The sequence below is a fragment of the Phallusia mammillata genome, chromosome 2 (assembly GCF_965637545.1).
Source record: "Phallusia mammillata chromosome 2, kaPhaMamm4.hap1.1, whole genome shotgun sequence".
NCBI classification, from domain to species: Eukaryota; Metazoa; Chordata; class Ascidiacea; order Phlebobranchia; family Ascidiidae; genus Phallusia; species Phallusia mammillata.
Window position 1 is genome coordinate 26,994,211 of NC_137253.1, and position 22,565 is coordinate 27,016,775.

At 37.6% G+C, this 22,565-nt stretch overlaps 3 protein-coding genes and 1 pseudogene across 4 annotated transcripts; 1 reads left to right on the forward strand and 3 right to left on the reverse strand.

Annotated features, from left to right (window-relative positions):
- Positions 1 to 584: 584 nt before the first annotated feature.
- LOC145213690 (uncharacterized) lies at positions 585 to 3,578 on the reverse strand. The gene is made up of 6 exons (XM_080082052.1): positions 3,105 to 3,578; positions 2,871 to 2,967; positions 2,428 to 2,662; positions 2,120 to 2,227; positions 1,902 to 2,078; positions 585 to 1,454 (listed from the first exon to the last, which is right to left on the reverse strand). Exons 1-6 carry the CDS (start codon positions 3,323 to 3,325, stop codon positions 802 to 804), a joined length of 1,491 nt encoding a protein of 496 aa, XP_079938178.1. The 5' UTR covers positions 3,326 to 3,578; the 3' UTR covers positions 585 to 801.
- Positions 3,579 to 5,109: 1,531 nt separating this feature from the next.
- On the reverse strand, positions 5,110 to 12,013 carry LOC145213689 (legumain-like). Its single transcript, XM_080082051.1, has 12 exons — positions 11,813 to 12,013; positions 11,529 to 11,626; positions 10,746 to 10,827; positions 10,064 to 10,225; positions 8,959 to 9,021; positions 8,495 to 8,683; positions 7,927 to 8,016; positions 7,655 to 7,732; positions 7,144 to 7,260; positions 6,427 to 6,597; positions 6,254 to 6,321; positions 5,110 to 5,880 (listed from the first exon to the last, which is right to left on the reverse strand). The coding sequence occupies exons 1-12, from the start codon at positions 11,978 to 11,980 to the stop codon at positions 5,847 to 5,849; spliced, it is 1,320 nt and encodes a 439-aa protein (XP_079938177.1). The 5' UTR covers positions 11,981 to 12,013; the 3' UTR covers positions 5,110 to 5,846.
- A 739-nt stretch (positions 12,014 to 12,752) lies between these two features.
- Positions 12,753 to 20,273, forward strand: LOC145214302 (kinesin-like protein KIF6; annotated as a pseudogene). The gene is made up of 18 exons (XR_013857018.1): positions 12,753 to 12,938; positions 13,002 to 13,114; positions 13,346 to 13,420; positions 13,488 to 13,531; positions 13,599 to 13,694; positions 13,751 to 13,869; positions 14,217 to 14,333; positions 14,714 to 14,845; positions 15,134 to 15,221; positions 15,279 to 15,422; positions 15,658 to 15,744; positions 15,837 to 15,940; positions 16,484 to 16,743; positions 17,326 to 17,535; positions 17,985 to 18,143; positions 18,605 to 18,737; positions 19,205 to 19,357; positions 19,655 to 20,273. The product of XR_013857018.1 is annotated as a kinesin-like protein KIF6 (transcript).
- An 84-nt stretch (positions 20,274 to 20,357) lies between these two features.
- LOC145214303 (GATOR1 complex protein NPRL3-like) lies at positions 20,358 to 22,448 on the reverse strand. The gene has a single exon (XM_080082803.1). It carries the CDS (start codon positions 22,355 to 22,357, stop codon positions 20,669 to 20,671), a length of 1,689 nt encoding a protein of 562 aa, XP_079938929.1. The 5' UTR covers positions 22,358 to 22,448; the 3' UTR covers positions 20,358 to 20,668.
- Positions 22,449 to 22,565: the final 117 nt, after the last annotated feature.

Consider the following 22,565-nt stretch of genomic DNA (forward strand, 5'->3'; position numbering starts at 1 on the left):
TTGCACCATACGTCCATTGTTACGACATAACTGCCAACCATTTGTGTGGCCTGCTTTCACGGTTTCCTTTGTTTCCACACGTGTAGCCTAGTTAGTGTTTCAGCAGTATCTAAGTCTGTGGTGTATGCATTAAATTTGCTGAGGTGAATATTTATGTTATATCAGTTAGATTGTTTGGACTGTAATGTATTTGTGATGTTCTTGAATGTATTTGGTTTAGGTGGTCAAAAATCCGTTTTAAATCACTGAATAAATACGCGATTAATGTATCGATTCAGGAATCCGGCCCGCCAAGTACTTCATTTTCCCATATCAGGCCCGCCGACTGGAGAAGTTTCCCGCCCCTGCTCTTGTCTATACCATCCGCATTTGTCCATTCTGTTTGCAATTGTTTACAAAAACAAAACCGGAGGTTTTATTGCATACCTGTTAACCCTGTTGCTCGGTCAAATAAGTATTTTGAGATTTAAAGTTTATTAGCTCACTATCTCAAAATCCTTAATTGTCTCTGAGATTTAAAGTTCAGCTAACTATCTCAAAATCCTTATCATGCCAAATTTATGTTACTGAACACACAAGGTCGCTGAATCTTTTTTCACTTTACTGAAAAGAAGCGAGCAACGGAAGAAAATGATCTATACAGTAGAACTGATACGAAGAGACGAGCAAGAACGAAAAAGCCGCAGAACAAAAACAGCACCTTATTGTGTTTGTACAGAGAATAAACATTGCACTTTTTACCCAGCCACGAACACAACCACAACCTCCTGCTAACATCACCACAGAAAGCAAAACACAAGTCTAAAATACGAATGATGCCAACTGTGGAAACAGTTCGGCGGAGGTTGCGTCGCTCAGACACGACTTAAACGACTCTAAATCGTCGTTAAAGCAAAACTCGTCAGCTAAAGTTGTTGGCGTTTCAAGCATGGAAAAGTTAGAGTGCTCTACTTCAGGCTTAGGCATTTTCAAGCTTAGCGTATCCTTAGATTCCATGTTGGGATTCAAGAGTAAATCCAACTCAGCATCTAAATTGCCGAAATCCAGGATGCTGCTCGATTCAGAGCTGTCATCTAGGTGTAGATCGGTCTCCTGTTTTACTGGGCACAACATAGGGGGTAGGTTTAGTTCTGCGGGCTTTTTTTCCTCACTGTCACTGGTACAGTCCACGACAGGCATTGTTTCGTTGCTCGCTGTCTTTTCGCAAAGGGCAGTTGGCTTTTGGTCTTCTTCGGACAGGTTGGAATGTTGACGGATCAACTTGGTCAAACGCGAGGAGCGGCTCAATTGTACTTGCACGGGTTTGCTTGCAGCATTGTTAGCAGCTGTAACACGACGGATTTGCGTATTCACTCGGGGTTTGGAGTAGTGGTGATCAAAATTAATCAACTCCTTAATGGAGTCTATTTGTTCCACAGTAACGGGTTTGGTTACTTGTTGCTCAGATCCAATGCCTGCACAAAACATATAATCGTTAACATTTGTCAGAAATATTGTACACAACAAAAAAATCAAGCTTTAGGGTATGGGGTCCTCCAAAATATGCAAACTACACAATCTACTATAAAACGTATGCAACTTTTTAAGATGTTGATGGTTAGGGCTTTAAGGGCCTGGGTGAGGGTTCACAATAGATATAACACTATTTAGTTTTAGGTGCCAAGTTTGGGCCTAATATTCACATATGTGTTGAGAGTGGTACTAAACATCATATGGTACTGCATGTTAACACAGAAAATTAGGCCCAAAGGTATCTGAGATTAAATTATAAAGTTATTTGCATCACAAACCCTCACCGACCCTAATAGCCCTAATTGTCAACATCTACATTAGTTTTTGCAGTAAATTGCATATAGTTTGCACAGATTGCAAGTGGCTATATAACATGCCAAAAATCTTACATTGGTCTGCGGTGAAACTTCCGATGAGGGCATTCGAATCAAGACTGGCATCGATTTGTTCGAGCAGCCCAAGGATGTCTTTGCTTTCATTCGTTTCGGTGCATGAAGTAGCGAGGTCAACACTGGCATTACCACCATCGAGCGGATCGGCGTCTGCTTGACAGCTTCCTGCTGCTGAGGATTCAGTCTACCCAAAACGTGTACTCCGGACACTGCTGGCTCGGAGGATGCACGCTCGGTAGTGGTAAGGCACTGGCGCTTCGCATCATTCAAACATTGAAAGTCGAATACTTTTCGCTTTAGACTTCCTTGGCTGTCGTTCTCATCTGAAAGCAAAACAAATGTTGATAGGCAAACTTTTAAGCACAAGCAGACTTCCATTTGGTATCATACAGTAGGCTTCACAACCCAAAAGATTATGTTAATTTTATACCAATGTGTTTATGTTTACCACAAAAAATAGGTAACTTGTATATAAAAATGTAAATTATGATCACACAAGTCATTTTATTATTTAACAAATTACCTGATGATTCATCTGGAGACAGAAGACTTTCTGGAAGGGACATATTTGCATTATCATTGGACAACATTGTTTCATCAAACTCCATTTTAATTCTTTCAACATCCAAGCGATCTTGTGTCACGGTTGAGGAGGTTTCGGTTGTGAGACCAAGTCTTGTTTTTAGTTCAGAATTTTCACGTTCAAGAGCTTCAGCACGCTCCAGCAACTTGATGTTGACATCAAGCAACTGTTTGGCCTGCAATGATATTAGCAATGTCACATCAACTGTACATTTTAACAACCAAAATAAATAATAAGTTCTGAAACAACATGCATGACAAACTTTTGACAACACAGCAAAAGAAAAATATTTATAAAGAAAAATGACATCACTGTTTAAAGAAACCTTATAACATATGGGTGAAATTGCATCATATAAAAAACAAAACAAAGAAATTGTTTACCTGTTCTTGAACTTTGTTAATGGTTTCTTCTAAACACTCCATTCTAATCTTTTTTCGGTCTCTAGCTGTTTGTGCTGCAACCCGATTTTTGAGTTTTCTGAACATAACAAAATATTTTGTGTACTCTAACAATCAGTATTATGGTGTATCTGTGTATCACTATGCTCAGAAGTTTATGGTAAACAACTAGAAAACACATTTAGAGTTAACTTTTAAATTTACCATTAATGTTACCTTCTCATAATTTTCTCCTCTGGGGTAAGATGGGTAAGCCGCTTGCGTTTTCTGGGTCCTTGTCCATTTGAATCAAACAAGCCAACTGCATATTTTGGTAGGTTTGGTACATTATTAGTACCAGTGACCTCCACCCTGGACATTTTGACAGGGTTTTGGATAGTAACGAGCCTTGTATCAGGCGAGATCACAATAGTTTGGGGAGTTGCGGTCGGGGCCATGTTGATTTTGCTCACAAAAGTCGACTGAAATTTTTTATAACTAACTACTGTCAATAGTACTAATCAACTACTCATTAAGTATCTTCGCAGTTCGCGCACAAAAGTGCTTTAACTTCTTTCCTTCGTCAGAGATTTATCTACATGCTTAACTCCATTGTAAAACTTAAAATGCGACGGCGGAAATTCACAGCAGTGATGTGGCCTTGCCGAACTGCCAGCGTGGAAGCCTCTGATTGGTCGAGCCGAAGCTATTTCGAGCGGATGAGAGACTGCGTCATGTGACATTTTTTCTGATGCAACAATTCGAGAGAAAGGAGAACGCTGTGCGGTGAGTTCAGTCTCACGTGATTTTGTTGTTTTGTTCCAACACTGGCTAGGGGAAATCGCTGCGGGCGCTTTTTTTAATCCCTGTACCAGGTTATTTCTAGGAATCGTTGTGGTAAGCAAGGTAAACAATGGGCATTTCTGAAGGCAGCTGTTGTTATTTTTAAGCTGTGTATTTGCATATTAAGAGCTTAAACACGCCACACAAAATTTGAGAAGCAACATACTCACATAAAAAGGCGAAAATTGTATCGTTGAACGTGGCGATTGGAAATCTAAATACAATCATGACCAATTTAGAATTCTTAATTCAACTTTATACAGTAGTCTACTGTAATGTTTTACAAATGTATGACACGGAGGCCATAAGGTAGAATCCCTAATTTGCAAACAAACTTGTAATTGTCCAATTACAGTGTGTTAATAGTTGCCAACGAAAATAACTGATGTAGCACAGCTCAGCTCAGCTACGTGTAAATTCGTCATTTCCATTGCTGTTCTAATCACTTTTCCAACAACCCAATTACGCAACGCACTGCTGACAAGGCTAGTGAAGTGTGGGTCAAGGATTAACACAGATAACAACGAGGGCATTGGGAAGCTGTCCTCAATTCATTGCAATCAGTTTCACTAGGTCAACTAACAGAATTTGTTTGTTGCTGGGAACTGTTGGTGTGGTTATACACGAAAAAAGTTTGCCCATGAAAATCTATGGAAACACTTCGATGCAAATGAACATTATTGGCGCTAACTTAGTCTTCAACAACTGCAAGAAGGCGAAATCCAAGACATAATCTAATGTGAGAAAACGGATATCGATGACTGTTTATGCACTAAATTTTCAATTCAGGCTTGAGCATTGAACAAAAAACACAGGAAAGCCTTCACAACTCTGGAAATGAAACGCTGTACAGCAGAAACTTAATACAAAACCCAATCTCTATAGCCTCATGTATTCGTCCCTTGCTAGTTTCGGAAATAATGCAGAGCAACATAATTTGCAAACAAACCTAATTTGATGTGACATTAACATGAGGGACATCACGCTTTGTCAAATTTCTCTCAGCATGGCCCTGTATACTTACCACTGTTTTTGTACAGTATAACCCTGTGGTTCCCAAACTTTTTTCTTTTAAGGTGCATTTTAGAAAAAAACAAAAATTATTTGGCGCACTTCGAACATTTGAATAAATTTTTTAGCTGACAAAGGCACTAACTATGAGGTCATAAAGCCGCTATACAGGTCACTTTCATAGCTAAATAGCCTAGTTGAACATCTCAGAGGCGTGGAGCATGTTGGCCTAGTGGTCTAAGCACCTGGTACTACTACTCTACTTGATTGATTTTAATTTCAATATTTTTTGCGGCACACCTAATGACATCTGGCGGCACACCAGTGTGCCGCGGCGCATAGTTTGGGAACCACTGGTATAACCGATAAACAATCAACATCAAACAGCTTCGGGTGACAAGTTTATTGAAGAAAGTGCCAAATTTGGTAATAGACCTATATAACACGAAAGATGTAGGAACAAAAATACATTGAGTAAAATCAAGAGGAACATATACTGGGCTTCTGTTTGGACGGAAAATTGACAACTTTGCTACAATGTTTTTAAGACAACCTGATAAAACAATTTTAGTCTTTGCAGGGTGCATATACAAGCTAAACTTCTACACAGCCAACCAGCCTAACATGTGTACAAAATTTAACCAAACAAAACACCACCTACAGTATAACTTAAAAACATGTACTCCAAGTGCCATGGTGGTACAAAAAGCAATTATAAAAACACAACAACACTGAGGCGTGAGCAGTTTTTTGCGTGACTGTTACCAATTTCAATTCTACTTTAAGCATATTTTAATCCTGACGTAACGAAGCGAAATCATGTGATCTTTACAGTGACGTCACAACGAAAGCAAAAGTCGCATAAAAGCTTGGAACGCAAACCGATAAAGCCATAAAATGTTCAGTGTAGTGTCAAACTAAAAAACAACAGACAATAAAACGTACAAACTGTCAAAAGGGCAACAGTGTGCCTGGCACTTGTGTTTACTGGAACTATTGTGTCATGATAACAAACAAGCATTGTGTTCATTGCGATCGTGTGTACAGCTGATAGGGCAATGGGGGAATTGAAGGCAAGGATATGACAAGTGACGATGCATTGGGTTCATCATGCAACACTACTGTTTATTTGCAAGTGTTGCGAATTGCGTCCAGGATTCTGTAAAAATAAAGACTTGTATTTAAGTGTGTGTCGAAAATATTGTTGTTACTACGCAACGTGAGACAAGATATTTAGGAACATTAGTGGGTAAACTTTGAAACTCTAAATAATTAAAGTCAACTGACGATATAAATCCTTGGGTAAAACAGAATCAGGAACATAATTTTTACGTTAAACCTAAAAACGGTTTAAGGTCCTTTGGGTCTTTATAAATCACAGACTAAAGATAAAATCTATAAACAACATATGATATCGTTAAGTCGTTTAGTTTTCAACAGGGCTATTTTTTAAGTTCAGATACACACAGGTTTTCAATCCATACACATTTGTTACATACACATACTAAATCTTTCTTTAGTCATGTACTTACGCATTAACTGGAGCGCCAGAGTTGCATAGGTTTCCAAAGATATAAAGTCGACGGTATGCGTATTCGTGCTGCATCAAAACAACACAAGTGTAATGAACTCGTTAAGGGAAAACTACACACTTGACCACGGAAGAGGCCTTCAACAATTTCAAAGTGCCCTTGTATGTACTTACATCGTCGAGTTCATAGCACAAAGAGTCGAATAGTTGGATTGCTTGTCGGTAGCAAGTGATGTCAGCTTCGAGTTTTGGCACAGCGTTAAGACTTATGTACAAAAGGCCTGCGTCATTTTCCGCCACTTGGTGCGCTATGGTGTTGGTTGTCCATTCGATACGACGACGCATCTGTAAAACAGAAGGACACGTTTTAAATAGCGTTAAAAGAAGTCAAGGGTCAGGAAAGTTTTACAACAGGTTTTGTTAAAATGGGAGTGAACACTAGTTTTTGTTTATTTGATAAAAGTCATGGCAAACAGAAGGACTTCCGATAGTTTGTTACGTATCCGGACATTTTGACCAAACAATTTCTTCGGATTAGGCGAAGATCCAGATTACCCGATGTCGATTCGTTCAAGCCTTACCACATTACAAATCATTTGAACCTCAAGTTTTGCCCAATTAGGCAACGATCCGAATTCATCGAGGTTTACTGTATTCTTATATATATTCCTTATCTCTCCCTATTTATTTAAAGCCCCGTTTGAAAGATACCCCAATGACGAGATTTTATAAATTTCGTTAAAGGCCAAACACTCGACACAAAATTTCAAAAAAAGACACAAAATTTCTTTATCGTAAGTCTGTCGATTTGTACGAGCATGAATTACACCATAGCAACACTATAACTTAACTATGATTTTTTTGTAAGTCTCAGCAATGAAAGCAACTTACCTCCATTTCTTTGCTCAGTTCAAGTTTGAGTGCCTTCTTTTGAGCGTAACTGGTCGCTGCCTCGATTCGTTTTTCCAGAATGTGAATTTTGACGTCAGGCGAGGGAACGTCATCGTACTACGTCACAACAATCCAACAGTCAGTTTGAGATGATTTTCGTTTAAATTGAAAGTTTTGAAAAATACCACATGCCAATAAGTAAGTACAAATACCGACAGTTACGATTATGCAATGTCTAGAGCAGTGGTTTCTAACTGGAGAAGAATTTTAAAACTTTGGGGAAGAAATTTACTGATTTTTGTATGTGGTTTGTAAATAGACACTTCAGCTCTGAGAATATAACTTGTAAAGTTGATAAAATACTCAATTTAAACGATCTTTGTATGGTTAAGCGACTATGTAGTCTTTTGGGAAGGAACAAACATATTTTGAACCGTTAAGGTGAAATTCGTCCAAAAAGGTTGGGAACCACTGACTTAGAGTGTGAAAGTTTTATAAACGGCATTCTTACAATTGGTCGTAGTGGTGTGTATGAACGTAAACTCTCTTTCTCGCCCTGGAAAAGTCCAACCTTGTCCTTGCTGATGGTCTGCAATTCAATTCAAAGTGACGAGTTTTTATATTTAATAAAAAATCTGCATATTCAGCACATTAAAACTATTTATAACAGGGGTACCCGATATGGCATTGACAACCTTGCTAAGCAGTCTACAATAGCAAGGTAAACAGTTTATTGCTCTATTTATATCAGGTAGTCCAACCCATTAGTACAAAGTTCGGTACCTTGTCACCATACTGCATCACGTGACTTTGATTTGTTTCCTCTTTCACGATTTTAAACTGAGAGTGAAGCGATTCCGTCTCCAAATTTTCCTGAGAAAACAATTTAAAGCTCTGTGGTGGGGACATCAAAAAATCGACACCCGTTTAGAACACATTTTCTGTCGCCATTTTCTTAAGTTATTATTGGAATATCCCGATTGTACCAAATAGAAAGGTCGGTGTCTTTAAACCAGAATTTTTTACTCCTTTGCCCACTTTTACACAAATTATTTCAAATAGAGTAAACCTCGGTTAATCCGGACCCGTTTGTACCAAACAAGTTTTTCGGATTAGGCAAAGATCTGGATTAACCGATGTCGATTAGTTAAATCCCGCATTACAAATCATTTGAACGTCAGGTTTTTGTCCAAATTAGGCGAAAATCTGAAATAACCGAATACGGGTTAATCGAGGTTTACTGTATGTAGTCCACAATCATAATGATGTATTGTATAATAAGGTGTCCAGATGTTTTTTTGAAAGCTAAGTTGAGTTAAAACGTCCTGCTCTAGTCACCACACCTCTTTACCTTATCTGAGTCTTCAAGCCAAGACACGGAATAACGGTCACCAAGGTAGGTCTGACGCAGAGTATCATAGTAACAGGCGTATGACGATTCTGACGGGTTGGCGGCGGTTGTAGCGTAAACGTTGATGTTGTCGGACAAACTGCCGTCAAACATGGAACCGCTCTCACAAGCCTCGATGTAGAAAACCAGCTGCACGGAACAAACAACGTTCAAGTTGTATGTCAATGTGCAGAAATGTTTGAGCATTTGGCAGCACTAATGACAATTTTTCGGGGTTTGAGTAAGAACACTTTTATACAGCTACAAACTTGTTCCTACCGAAGAATCTAAAAAAATACTTTTTTGGGGCATTTTACCTTGTGGTTTTGAATGAACTGGTTAATGTTAATCATATTTAGGAATGTTTGCATGTGACACAGCCGCCATCTTGTATTTTTCAACTTTAAATAAATGAGGCAACTTACGTCCAAATACATGTTGCTGGTGTGCATTTTAGTGATGGCGTTGTTCAAGTCGTCCTTCATCAACTGGAATTAAAACATAAAAGTTTCAACATTATGGCCACAGAAAACGTATAAAACACCATATTCAGCACAAAAAAGCTCTTGCAGAAAAAAAACATCTTCGTAGTCGACACGCAACCTTCATTCAAGAATTTTAACCACTTGACATAAGTCCACTTGACATGGTTCAGTACCAAAACCTGTAACTGCTTGGCCTGAGTTTGACATTATGCTACGAAACTGGTGGATTTGGACCGCTGGTACTAAATACCGCATGTGGCCGCATGTGACCGCATGTGGCCGCATATGACCGCATGGTATACCGCATGTGACCGCATGTTATCACACGGCAGGAATCTTTGAAGGACTTAAATATGCTTTTACGAAAAAATAATTTTGCGGACTTTTGAAAGCGCTTACGGTTAGAGCTATTAGGGTTGGGTGAAGGTTTGAAATTAAAATCAATCTAGAATCTGGTCTATTTTACCCCTGAATTCTTACATTTCACATAACATAGTGCACTTTAATAGGAATCACATGCGGTCACATGCGGCCACATGCGGTCACATGCGGTATTTAGTACTACCCGATTTGGACCAGTAGTTTCAAAACGTGTGTCATAACAACCAAAAAAATTTAAATGCAATTTCCCAAAATCCTGTGTGCCATGTTATGCTATATGTTTTGGTTCAGTTTTTTCCCAATATAAGACAAGATATTGGGAGTTTGGAAACATTTACTGTTGTAGACAACTCTTTGCACTAGTTGTAAAAATGTTTTGTGGATTAATGATTATGCAACATTCGCATTTATTGTGATAAATATGTGCCACAAAACTACAAGCTATTTTCTGTACTACAAAACAAACAATTTACCTTGGGAAAGCAAACAACCAAAAAAATGTTCTATTGCAGGTTTTTTATGTGCATGTTTTTAGAATTTTTAAATGCTGGGACAAGCGTAAATCAATTGCTAAAAAGTGAGTTACTTTCTTGACAAAACAACATAGGACATCAAAATATAATTACAATATAATTATATAATTCTTAAAAAAAACGTTGTCTACCTCAGAAGTTGGGAAGGCAATAAGACCTGGGGCACCGTGGTCAGAAAAGTACACAAACACATGATCAGTTGACTTGCTTCCTAAAACTTTGCCGCTACCAATTCCGCTCATTGCTTGTGCATTCCCAGTCAGTACATTTAGGAAGTTTTCTGGTGTCACGGTCTGAAACAAATCAATGTGAATTAATATGAATGTTTACTTTGTCCCAATAGTTTCCGAGTGCTGGGATTTTTTCCTACTTTTGATTGCCTGCGTTTAAATACTTGCATGTTGGTGTACTAGGCAGTTTTGGCAACAATACAGGAAAGGAATTGATATTTGTTTTTATCCAAACTTCCCTTTTTTTGCAAGGCTAGTTTTTCTCCCTATTAGTGTCCAGTTTCATGGACAAATGCATATGTGTTTATGTATGTTACTTTGAGAAATACCAATACTGTATTTACTCAATTGTCTGTCACCCTTGATTGTAAGCCACATGTTAAGGTGTGAAAAGTGTAAGCAAACAAATTTAAAACGCGAAACAAACCAAAAAGCAGGGGTGTAGAAATAACATCGGTCTGATATTAAAATGTAAGCCACCCTTGATTGAAAACCGCACAAACCATATCCCAAAAAATTGAAAAAGTGTGGCTAACAATCGCACATTAAAATGGACATGGAAACTGGGTCAAAACTGCAATACCTCTCCTGTGTAATCCTTAGGCACACCTTTGTACACATCAGGTCCATCGGGATGGTTAATGATTTTTCCAGGTGTAGGATTTCTATGGAAAACAAGAAAACAATGAGTGACCCTGCCCTGAATCCATCACATGATGTGCAATCGCATTTTATGACTTTACAAACAAAAAGACAATAAAATGTGGTGGTCCTTTTGAATTAAATTGCAGAAAAAACACAGAGGTAAGTCACATGCTTTCCTTTTGTGTTTGCTTTTACTAACACACCACCTAATGCTTGTTTGACCTTTCAGAAACTAAATGCAATTCTTAAAGGTATTCACAAAAATAAAAAGTGTGTTATTTAATTTTTTTTATAATTTAAAAATTTTTAAATAACACCAAATTACATCCACTGGTATTTATTCATAAAATTTCTTAATACACTACATCACCAGATTTCTGGGCCTAGACAGTATAGACAAATATGAGATTTAAAGCTAAGAATAGTTTTCCAAATGAAAGTTTATATATTTTAGTCCATTTAAGGAATTTAACAGAGTATAACTATGACATAATTCTTTACCACATTGTCTGTAAACAAATGCTATCATAAACCTTATTTTAAACCAAAAAGTTGATGTAAAAACATAACCCTTGTGAAACATAGAACTATAATAAAAACTGCACAGACCTTGTACAGGGTTGGAATCAACCAAATTGCAAACTAGGTTTTAAATAAAACATAATAGTTTGTTTTAAGCAAGTTGCTAAATTTGCATGGGATCATTTAATCAAAAACCTACTCAGAGCTGTGGGCAATGTCGTCATACATCATCACAATAATCTGTTCATCAGAAATTCCATGGTCATGGACAACTTGATAAGCATGACATATGTCTGCCTGCAAACACAAAACATGCCAATTAGTACAAGATCATAGAGTAGTTTGGGTATTAAACAATAGACAATTGCAAGGTTTTTATGTAAACTAAAATATTGTAATTGTTTTAAATGCAAATTTATTCGACTTTTTTTCTTTGTCAGTTCAAACTGTAATAAAACATGATAATAAATAGCACTTATGTACCTGGTGTCTGTAGTTGTAGTACCCATTGGATCCAGCAACAAGGACAACCCAGATTTTACCATCGAAACCATTATCTTTGGGTTCGTAGAATTTCTCAAATTGCATGACAAAATTGCCACTGCAAACACTCACACAAAACAACGCAACAAACAAAACAAACTGCTTCATTTTTAAGTTCAAATCTGCTGCAAATATTAATAAACAATAAATTCACATTAATAGCAAAACTATCAGTTATATGTTACCACGCAACGACGCAATTTCAGGCTAGACACTTCACATTCAGTCGGAGGTAATTACATTTGTATTACAAAATGCAGAGAATTTAAGCGGAAACAGAACTAAAGTTAGCTGAGTAAAAGGCAAAAATCCCCATGACGCAATGCCGTGCACGTGATATCGGCGAGCAAAAAAGAAAGAAACCTAAGTCAACGCAGTTCTCCGAATTCTGTAACATCAGTCGGTTAAGCGTATTGTTTATCACATTATCGAACGCATAAAAGACAAGCCAAGCTCCATGTGGTCGTTTACAAAAAACTTAATAATTGAATACCCTGCGAGCACTAACAACGACAATGCAACATAACAAAGGAAATCTGCCAAAAACTCGTCATTGAGAAAACGAGAAGGGACTCATCTTTTTGTTGTTGTCAATTGTCATGATGTCACGTGACATTTCATGCTTAATGGCGTTTGTCACACATCAGTAGTTACTCAGCTGTGTCAAAGAAACCAACCTTAGAATATTAAAACCCTATGAACCAACGCATTTTGGGAGTAAAGATAAACACAGAAATTCATAAACACAATAGTAAAATAATTTTGAAATATTTTTCGTGTAGAAAATAAAGCGTAACTATTTGTAAGGGAAATAAATCAGAAAAACTAAACAGCTTGAATTAAATTCATTTGTGTACTGGTAGCGCCACTAGTGACAAAAATAATTTAATTTGCTGCTTGGCAGCATTGGACGCTAAAAGTTTTCGGTTGACATTGCCAAAAGTTCATGAATGTTTCGTCAAATACACTGTCTATAACCCTATGGTTTTAGTTCCACAAGGGTAAAATGGTTAAACAGACTATTCAAATATTTTGTCGTGTTAAGCCAACGAAGTCAAAAACTGCAGTAAGTTGCCAGTGCAAAAAATTACATGTTAAATTTTTTTGTTAATTATACTTATACTCGCAGATTTATTCTATCGAAGAAGATGAAAATGTGTCAAAATCGGATATTGAGTTTGTAATTCCCAAAGATCTTGCAGATGGGTTCATTAACAACAAACGAGAGACTTACACTTTTGCGTAAGACATTTTTCAGCCAAACTTCTATAGACATAGTCCAGCCTGCAGAGTATGGCAGCTGCACACACAAGTTATTATTATTTTTTTTATTTTGCGTGCCAATTTTTTTGACTGCTCACGAAAATTTAGTTGCGATCTACTGGGACATAGTGGTCCTGCATGCCTGAGATCTCATCGGAAACTGCCATATTTTGCACACTGTTCCATGATAAATTTATTTGTGATTGACAGGTTTCAAAAAACATTTGATCAACAAGTAAAGCAGGATGATGTATTTGAACATGTTGCACAAGGAGTAGTGGATAAGTGAGTGAAATACACTATTCATAGAAATTGTTATGAAATAAATTGTTTCTATTTTTGTTGTTTGCAGTGTGTTATCTGGGTACAATGGAACAAATCTTTGCTTATGGTCAGGTCTAAATATGCAAAAAATTCAGAAGATCCTATAACACATTATATTTAATATGAATTTTTTTTACAGACTGGCAGTGGTAAAACATTTACCATCACTGGTGGTGTGGAAAAGTATGCAGACAGAGGAATTATTCCAAGAGCCTTGTCTTACATCTATGCAAAGGTTTTAAAACTTGTTCCGAAAAATGTACAGGTGTGTCACATTGTTCTGTGTTTCAGTATGAAGAAGACAAAGAAAATATCCACACCACAGAAATATCATACCTTGAAATTTATAATGAGAACGGATATGATCTACTGGACCCAAGGCATGAGGCTACAAAGTTGGAAGACCTTCCGTAAGTGTAATAGAAAAGTGAATTAAAACCAGCCAATTTAAAGGAGTACTTCAGTGGCCGACAACCCCTGGTATGTGTGTATTGAAGTACTCATTTAAACTGTTACATTGCTTGTTTTCAGTTGTTTATCATTTAATAGTCTTAAAAACCAACCTACACACACAAATCTGTCTGCTTTCTGTTTTCTTTTGATATCAGCTGCCACTATTGCTTAAAAAATGTTAGCATGCAAAGTCATGACCACATATAATTAAATTAACAAGCTTAAAACTTGGCCACCCCCTGGTGTGTTTAATAAGGCAACTCACAGGGTGTCTAAATTTTTCTGCTAATTTTTATCTATGCAGGAAGGTTGCTTTGATGGAAGATCCTGACCAAAATATTCATCTGAAAAACCTGTCAGTTTTGCCAGCACAGAATGAGGAAGAGGCTTTGAACTTACTTTTTCTCGGTGATACAAACAGGTGAGTGCCCCCACAAAAGTTTTTAGCATAGCTTAATATGCGACTTTGTAAAAGTAACACAGAAACAGATCCTCAATGATTTTAATGCACACAAAAAAACATGATGATTTTATTGAAGTTGAAAGTAAAGCTGTGACTCTTTTCTGACATTTTTAGTAAAATTGAATAACGTACAGTAAACTGCTGTTAAATCAGAATTGGAAAATCAGGATTTTCACCTAATTTGGACAAAATATGGGGTACAAATGATATTTAATGTGGTAAGACTTAAATCAATCGACATCGGTGAATCCAGAATTTTCGACCAATCCAGGCACACTTTTTGGTCCAAACGGGTCTGGATTATTTAAGGTTTACTGTATTTTAAAAATGTATTGCAGAATGATTGCAGAGACACCTATGAACCAGGCATCAACGCGATCTCACTGTATTTTTACTATTCACATCACCAGTCGTGCACCTGGCTCAGCTACTATCCGAAGGTCCAAGTTACATCTGGTCGATTTGGCTGGGTATGTTTTATTTTCATATTTAAACATGAAACTGGTATTACAATACAAACTGCATCCCTAGGCTCAAGAAGTAGCTCAGTTAAAAAAACTACCAATTTGTGTAAATAGCCTCATCAGCATGTAAAGATGTTGGTAGTTTTTACACAAATAGTGTTGATTGTTGAAACATCTTCAATAATATCTATTCATTATGCACAGGCTTTATGTCAGTTTTGTGTTTGACTAAACTGGTATAAAATAGTTTCATTAATATTATTGTGTTTCTATTAATGTAACATTTTTGTGCAGGTCTGAACGTGTGTCAAAGAGTCAGGTTGGAGGACAGCTGCTTACTGAAGCAAAATATATTAACCTCTCACTTCACTATTTGGAGCAAGTACGTTTGTTTATGTCTAAAACATTTTGAGTTAGTTCAAGAAAAATGCATTTGTAGGTGATTGTTGCCTTGAGTGAGAAGAAGCGCCAGCACATTCCCTACAGAAATTCTATGATGACGTCAGTGCTTAGAGACAGCTTGGGTGGAAACTGCATGACAACCATGATTGCAACTGTTGCAGTGGACAAGAAAAATCTAGATGTAAGTTAACATTTTAAAATCACGTTTTTATGCTTTGTATGTCATTACTGGTATGCTTAAATACGGAGTAGCTGCAGCGCATTTGGTCATGATCCATCAATTGTGCCATCCACTATTTTTGCCCTCCATAACGTTGCGCAGCTATGTTCGGCTTTGTGATTGTTCGGTGTATTTGTGTCGCTATGTATTCTCTCACCAAGCGAAATAAACTCAACTCATCTCATGCTTCGTACAGGAATCCATTTCTACGTGTAGATTCGCACAAAGGGTAGCAATGATAAAGAATGAGGCAACCTTGAATGAAGAATTGGATCCTAAATTGGTAAGCCACGTTGCAGGGTGTACTGCCTGAGATAAAACCATTGCTATGTGCGACAGGCAATTCATTTTAATGGTTTGGTTCCATTTTTCTAGATGATTTTGCGACTGAAGAAAGAGGTGCAGTCTCTAAAAGACGAATTGTCGATGGTAACTGGCGAGGAACGCACAGATGAGCTGACCCAAGAGGAAATAGACAGGTAACGAATTTAACATAGTTTTATCGTTGACATAAGGTATATACCATGAGCGGTCAATAACCCATCACACGTCAAGTGATTTACGTGTTTGTATTTCAATACTATTAGACTAATTATAAGTCTTCGACACTGTTTCCACCTATAAGGTCTCATCGGTGCAGCTGGTGACAAAAGATCGGCCGTATGAGCTAATGTATAGCTCCTTACGGCACTCCAGTTTGTTGGAGTTACAGGCTGAAAAGCCATACCTCACCAACCTATTCGATGCTACAACTTATAGGCATGATTGGCTCGTTGCTTTATAAAAAAATCTATTATATATTCGTGGTGTTTAATTAATGTAACAGTTGTAAAAAAACGCAGCATACACGTACGACGTCTGCCTTTTATTCTGGCCTGTTTTTATAGTTATAGTTTTCAAATCAAACTTTATTACACATAAACAGTTTAACGCGAGAGTCATGCCCATTTTGGCATAACGTATTGATTCGGTAAGGTAATAAGACTTCCAAAGCGAATTAAATGGCAACAACCCATTCACAGGCTCAACGAGTTGCTGCGGGCTTACCTTGACGATCCGGACTTGGAGGCTTCATTGGAAGTCGGTGGTGACATGCGCAAGATTCAATACAGCTACCGGTTTCTCAAGGGAAAGGCGTTAGAGAGAAGCGCTGTGACAAAGGTGGAATCCCCCAAACCAGAAACCGAACGGCAGCCCCAGGAAAGTGCGACTGTCCCACACCTTAGTCCGGCTGAAATACAACGGCTGCGCGAAATTTTACAACAGCGGGACAACGAAATTAGTACGTAGTAAAAAAACACAACTAACTAAAGGTTTGAATGAAATTACGTACACAATGCACCGTTCTCAATATTTTGAGCAAAATGACACAAGCCAGTATTTGGGTGTAAAACATCAAAACGCAAGCACATTGGTTACAGTCCTGACGAATTGGTTACAACCGGACGATGAAAATAAAAATTGTCGAAAAGTTGTAATGTGTTACACTCAAATACTGGCTTGTGTCATTTTGCTTTGAATAAAGTTGTTTGGATATATTGCCTGTTTTTTATGTTGTAAAACCCGTAGTTTTACACATAATATACAATACAACCTTGATGGGTTGGGTTGGTCCCTTTTGATTTACTAAGCACCTGAAGGCATTCAGGTCTAAACTGGTAGTGGGTAGGTAACGAGCCTAAAACTGACTGTTTTAGTAATGTTATAAAATTTCCCTGGAAATCCTATTTAGTGGCACATTTTAATTGCTAAGGCACCACTGAAAATTTGTAAAACGTATATAGTCCTGTATAAAAACTAATATATTAGCTTAACATTCTTGCTGTCGGCAAATTGTAATCCTAATTTTGTTGTTTTGTACTAGGTATCTTGGTTTCAATGCTTAAGAAAGAACGTAAACGAGTGTTGGAAGCTGAAAGCAGAAGCATTGCAAACGGTCACCATGACAACACTGCAGTCACTGCGTCATCACAACCTCCTTCTGTTACGTCAGAAAAAACTTACTTGAAAGGAGATTATTCGTCACCAAACGACAAAAACGACGACGTAACGAATCAGCACAGTCGATTAAAAGGTAAAATTTTGCTAAAAAGTTGACGCACTTATTACAATGCACTAAAATTTAGAGCATAGCTTGTTGCTTTTTCCCCGTTTGCTATTAGGCCACTTTCAAAGGTAAATATTACCCCAACTTGTTTACTAACGAAATAATGTTACAAACCGTCGCAAAGAAAAGGCTGAATAAGTCCCTTGTTAGTGATATTTTTAACAGTACATTGCTGGGATGTGTTAGCCTGTAAATGCTATTTCAACTGAATTCGGTGTAAATATTTTTTGTCCGCTGGTCCACCGTTTTAAGGTCCATTACTTAACTTAACGTAAGTCAGCTAATTTGACAAACAAAACATACATCAAAACTAGTCCAAAGTGCATTCCTGACAATAAATGAACTATTTTACTTCCATAAAAACTCATAAATAGAAGAAAATAAATACAAAGCAGACATCGCTGTATTGCACACAGAGGTAGAAATGTCAGCCGGCCGCCAGGAGGCGTTCGAGATCTTCAAGCGTGATCATCCAACCATAAACCACGTGCACGATCAGAAAGAGCTGTTAAAGCGAAGATACACAGAGGCAAAATCCCTGGGACAAGAAGTGAATGAGGCACGAAACAACATCAGTAAGTGTGAAGTACAATTAGTGGTGTGCCTGTAAGTTGGTTGGTGTTTTTTGTCAAAATTTTTGCTATTTTTAACTTATCGGTAACTTTTCACACTCACGAATGTTAAACAAGTTTATGAAGTGGTGCACTGTTGTGTTTGAAATTCTAAAGTGAAATCGATGAAGAAAAAATATGTTTGTTTTGTATATTTTGTTCAATAAATATCGTATATCACACTCAAACGTTACTTTTCTCCAAATAGGTCTGAAAGAGTCTGTGCTTTGACATGATATCTCGTACCCCTAGGGAAAACACGTCCCCCCAGTTAAGAACTCATGCCCTACCTAGTTAATATAAATTATAGGTCAACCCACAAGCCCATAATTGTAGTTTCTTCCTGTAAAGCGACGATGGATCTGCAATTAGATTTTATTTCAGTAGCCTTCAGGTTGAATGAATTGTATTTTGTTTCACAACAGACCATTTAAAAGGCTCGTTGGAGCGTCTTCGTCGGCAGATGGCAGTGCAGAGCACGATTAATGGTGACGATTCATTTGAAGAGCACGAAAGGGAGCAAACTATTTTACAAGACATGGAGGCTGCGAAAGCAAAGTATGAAGTACATTTTTCTATTTCATATTTCAATGTACGTCGTTTTAGTATTTTGTTTGTAACACATTTCGTGGTTTATATTTTACATTTACTTCCTGCTTACGATAGTTAAATCTACCTCAATAGTAACGGTAATAGATAAATTTACCTCTGTTTGTAAAGCCTAGTGTTTTCCAATCCGGGGAGGAATTTACTTTGATTTGTACATTTGGTTGGTAAATAGGCACTTTAGCTCTGGGAATATAACCTGTGAAGTTATTAAAAGACCCAATTTTAAATTATCTCGGTATGGTTTCCTATGCAGAACCTTGCAGAGGAATAAAAATATTTTTAATTGTTAAGTGAGGAATTCGTCGATAAAGGTTGGGAACCACTCGGCTAAGCCATTGACTTTGGTACACTTACATTTGGTATTGGTTAAGACAGCATCGCGTTTGTGTACTTTTTTACATGCTGGTTTCTGTTAGGTACAAGCAGGCGTTCAACCGACTGAAAGCGATGAAAGCAGAGATCGACCACTTGCACCACCTACTGGACAAATCAAGAGTCCAAATTCAACACAAATTCGACACCTGGTGGCAGACGCAAGCCACAAACAGGTCCAAAACGTCACGCCACAGGTTTACTGTTTATTTTATTTTTGTTTATCTGAATTTTGATAGGTGGCGCAAAAATAAAGTACTACTTCAGCAGCTAAAAGGGGAAGGTTTGGGAAAAAAGTTTTGAAATTTTACATTACACACGAAGTTTTTAAGTTAGTTTCATACCCTACCCCAACCTCCCTAAGCAATTTTGGATATGTACAGTTTTCAAAGCTATTGAGATGTAGTTAAATGTGCGGCTGACGTGAGGTTTAGTGTTATTAGATTTTCCAGCATTGTACTGATTCAAGGGTTTAATATTACACTGTTTATTAGACCCGGCTCCGCTACGTCCAATAGAAGCACTGCACAGGCATGGAGGACTCCGCCGGTGTCCCCAGAGAAAAAGGCTTCATCACAGCGACGAAAAACCGACGATATTACGCCTCCTGGGCCGCTTTCTCCTCGAGAAGCATCACTGTCCCGTGGCCGCAACGCGCTCACAGATTTGCGGCGAAATCACAACAGCGACTCGGATCTACGTCACATGAGTACACGCAGGTCAGCTAACGAACATGTGGAGGTTGCGGCAAGGTTTGCGAGGCCACCTTCTGGTTCTCGTTCAAACGCACTAAGGACCTCCAGTGGCGGAAGTAGCGTGGGAAAAATTCCGCTAACCGGCGACAGAGAGACTGATGCCGATATCCTGGCATTTGTCAAGGCCAGAGAAAGCCTTATGAAAAAACAACAAAAAACGTGACGCCTTCGCAAAGCTCAAAAATTTTGCTGTATTAATTTGTTCCACTGTGTCTGTTATTCCATCCTGACTTTGAATGACCATTTTGGCTGTGTTGTCCAATTTTCACTGTAAATTTGTCCTGTTATCTGTAGTTGGCTGGTCCAACAGCACACTACTTTTATACTTTATTTTTGCAAGTAAACACTTTTTAACTGATTCGGTATGATGCCTTCCTTAGGCCTGGCACTATAATTCACTTTTTAACTTTTATGACCTTCCAAAAACTGTTTTTGCAGTTGGTTACTTTGGTAGAATGTTTATTTGCAGTCACGCAAATCAAGTGCAACAATATGACACTTCAGTGCTGAGAGAATAGTCATAAATTAATCAACATAAATGACTAAGTGAAATTTGTAATGTGTAAAGCATAAAACCTAAAATGTGTCCCTAAATTTAATCAATTATGGGATATTCAATCCTATATTGGCATGTACTCACAATAGTATAAAATTTAACAGTAGCAGTTATGTGGTCTATCAACCATATGTAAACATTTCATTGCGAAGATTTGATATAATAATGATCATGGATAAAAAGTTAATTTTAAAAGATCAGGTATTCATCCAAAATGATGTGGCTATTTCATCTTCTCTCACAGCTGTTAAAAGAACTGGCCTAAACTTTTCCAAAATTGTGAGCAAATCAGGTCGCATCATATTTTCTCGGTACATCATTTCTTCTAAATGATGCTTGCCATCCATATAGGGCAACAGTTTAAGAAATAAAGACAAATCTTTGGTGTTGTGAGCTGCTGGTATCGCTTTAAACACACTTTGGCACAAATCTGGCAACTGATGAAACTCAATACCGGTTGAAAAGTGTTTTCGAGACACATCCAAGAACAGGTTCACGACCTGCTGATTTGTCAACTGCAGTTCAGAAGCAAAATGAGGTAGAAAAGAAATGTATGTGTGATGCTGAACCAAGAATCTATGCTGTAGCATCCAGTACACTACCTCTACCAAATGTTTCTCGTGACCAAAAAATGGCCCAGTGGGAAGTTGAGAGTCACCAAGACTGACCGGTTGTGAAAAGTAGGACAATACCTCAATTAAATTCATTTGAAAGGTTTCATGAAAAATTGCCACCCATTTTGATAGGTAAAACAGTGTGGCAGTTGGGGCTAAAACATACACATTGCTTTCACACATCGGGTAGATAACGCAAGCCTTGCCCCAATGAACTAAATGCCTTGCTATGGTGTAGGTGTGTGTGATTGACATGTCAGCATCAGTTGAGATTCCCTGCAACGACTTGGTTGGCTTGTAGACATTAAGAAACTTTATCATGGTTGAAGAACTTGCTGGCTTTAATGAATTCCAAACAGTGCTGATGTTAAATACAAGAATCCCATGGTAGGGTTGAATTTTACTTAAACTCTCCTCCACAGCTTCAATTTTCACTGCGTCATGGTGTCCACCCAAATTGAAACTGTTATGAACCTTGTGGTATATGCAAAAAGTTATCCAAATGTTATCATTCAACAAAAAGTCTATGATTCCAGTTGCAGTTAGATCATCAAATACACCTTTAAGGTTTTGCGCTAGTTTGCTTTTCTTTAGTATCTGTTTATGAACACGGACTGGACATGTTTCATATTCCTCATGTATGTTCAGCATCTTTTTAGTTTCTTTTGTAATGTAGTTATCTCTGGTCTCTTCAAATCGCAAAGCTAACCCAATTTTTGCGGCAAGTTGCTGGTAAGATTCAATTACAGAATAATCAGCATTTGTTTTGAGCACAAATACCAAGTTAAAGGAAAGTATAGTGGTGGTAGCTGCGGAATTGTTTGAGGCTTGCTGATAATTGGACAAGTTTTTACTGGAAAACTGTAGAGGTCGAACTCTATTGCAATCCAGATTACACTTTTCAGGCACTAGTGGAAAACCTACAAACCGAATTCCATTTATTTTCACATCGAAATTTTGCCCACATATCTTTGTGTTTCCAGGACTTAACAGTTGGCCAAGGGTCTCATCAGAAAAACCGAGGTACTGCTCGAGAAATTCACGACTATGGTTAGTGTCAATATCACTTTCCATTTCTTGGTCATCTGCATTGTTGGGGCCAACACTAGGACTATTTAACTGGAATGTTGATGAAGTTAGTTGTTGATATGAACATGATGACTTTATATCATCGGTTTTGAAAGGATACTTAAACAACAGTTTACTGTTTATTCTGCTCCCATACATCGATAACATGATTCCAAGTGGATTCCATGGCACATCACTGTCCATTGTTTACCTATTAAACTTGCTTTAGATAAAAATAGTGGAAATAAAAGGTATATCAAAGACTGGTTTCATGTTTTAACATTCTGAAACACATTTAATACAATAGAATAACAAGAACATTTATTCAGAGTTTTTAATGGTAAGAATCTAACAAAGACTAGTACTTCCTATTAAAAGAGCAGTAAACAGATTTTACAATGACATTGAACGC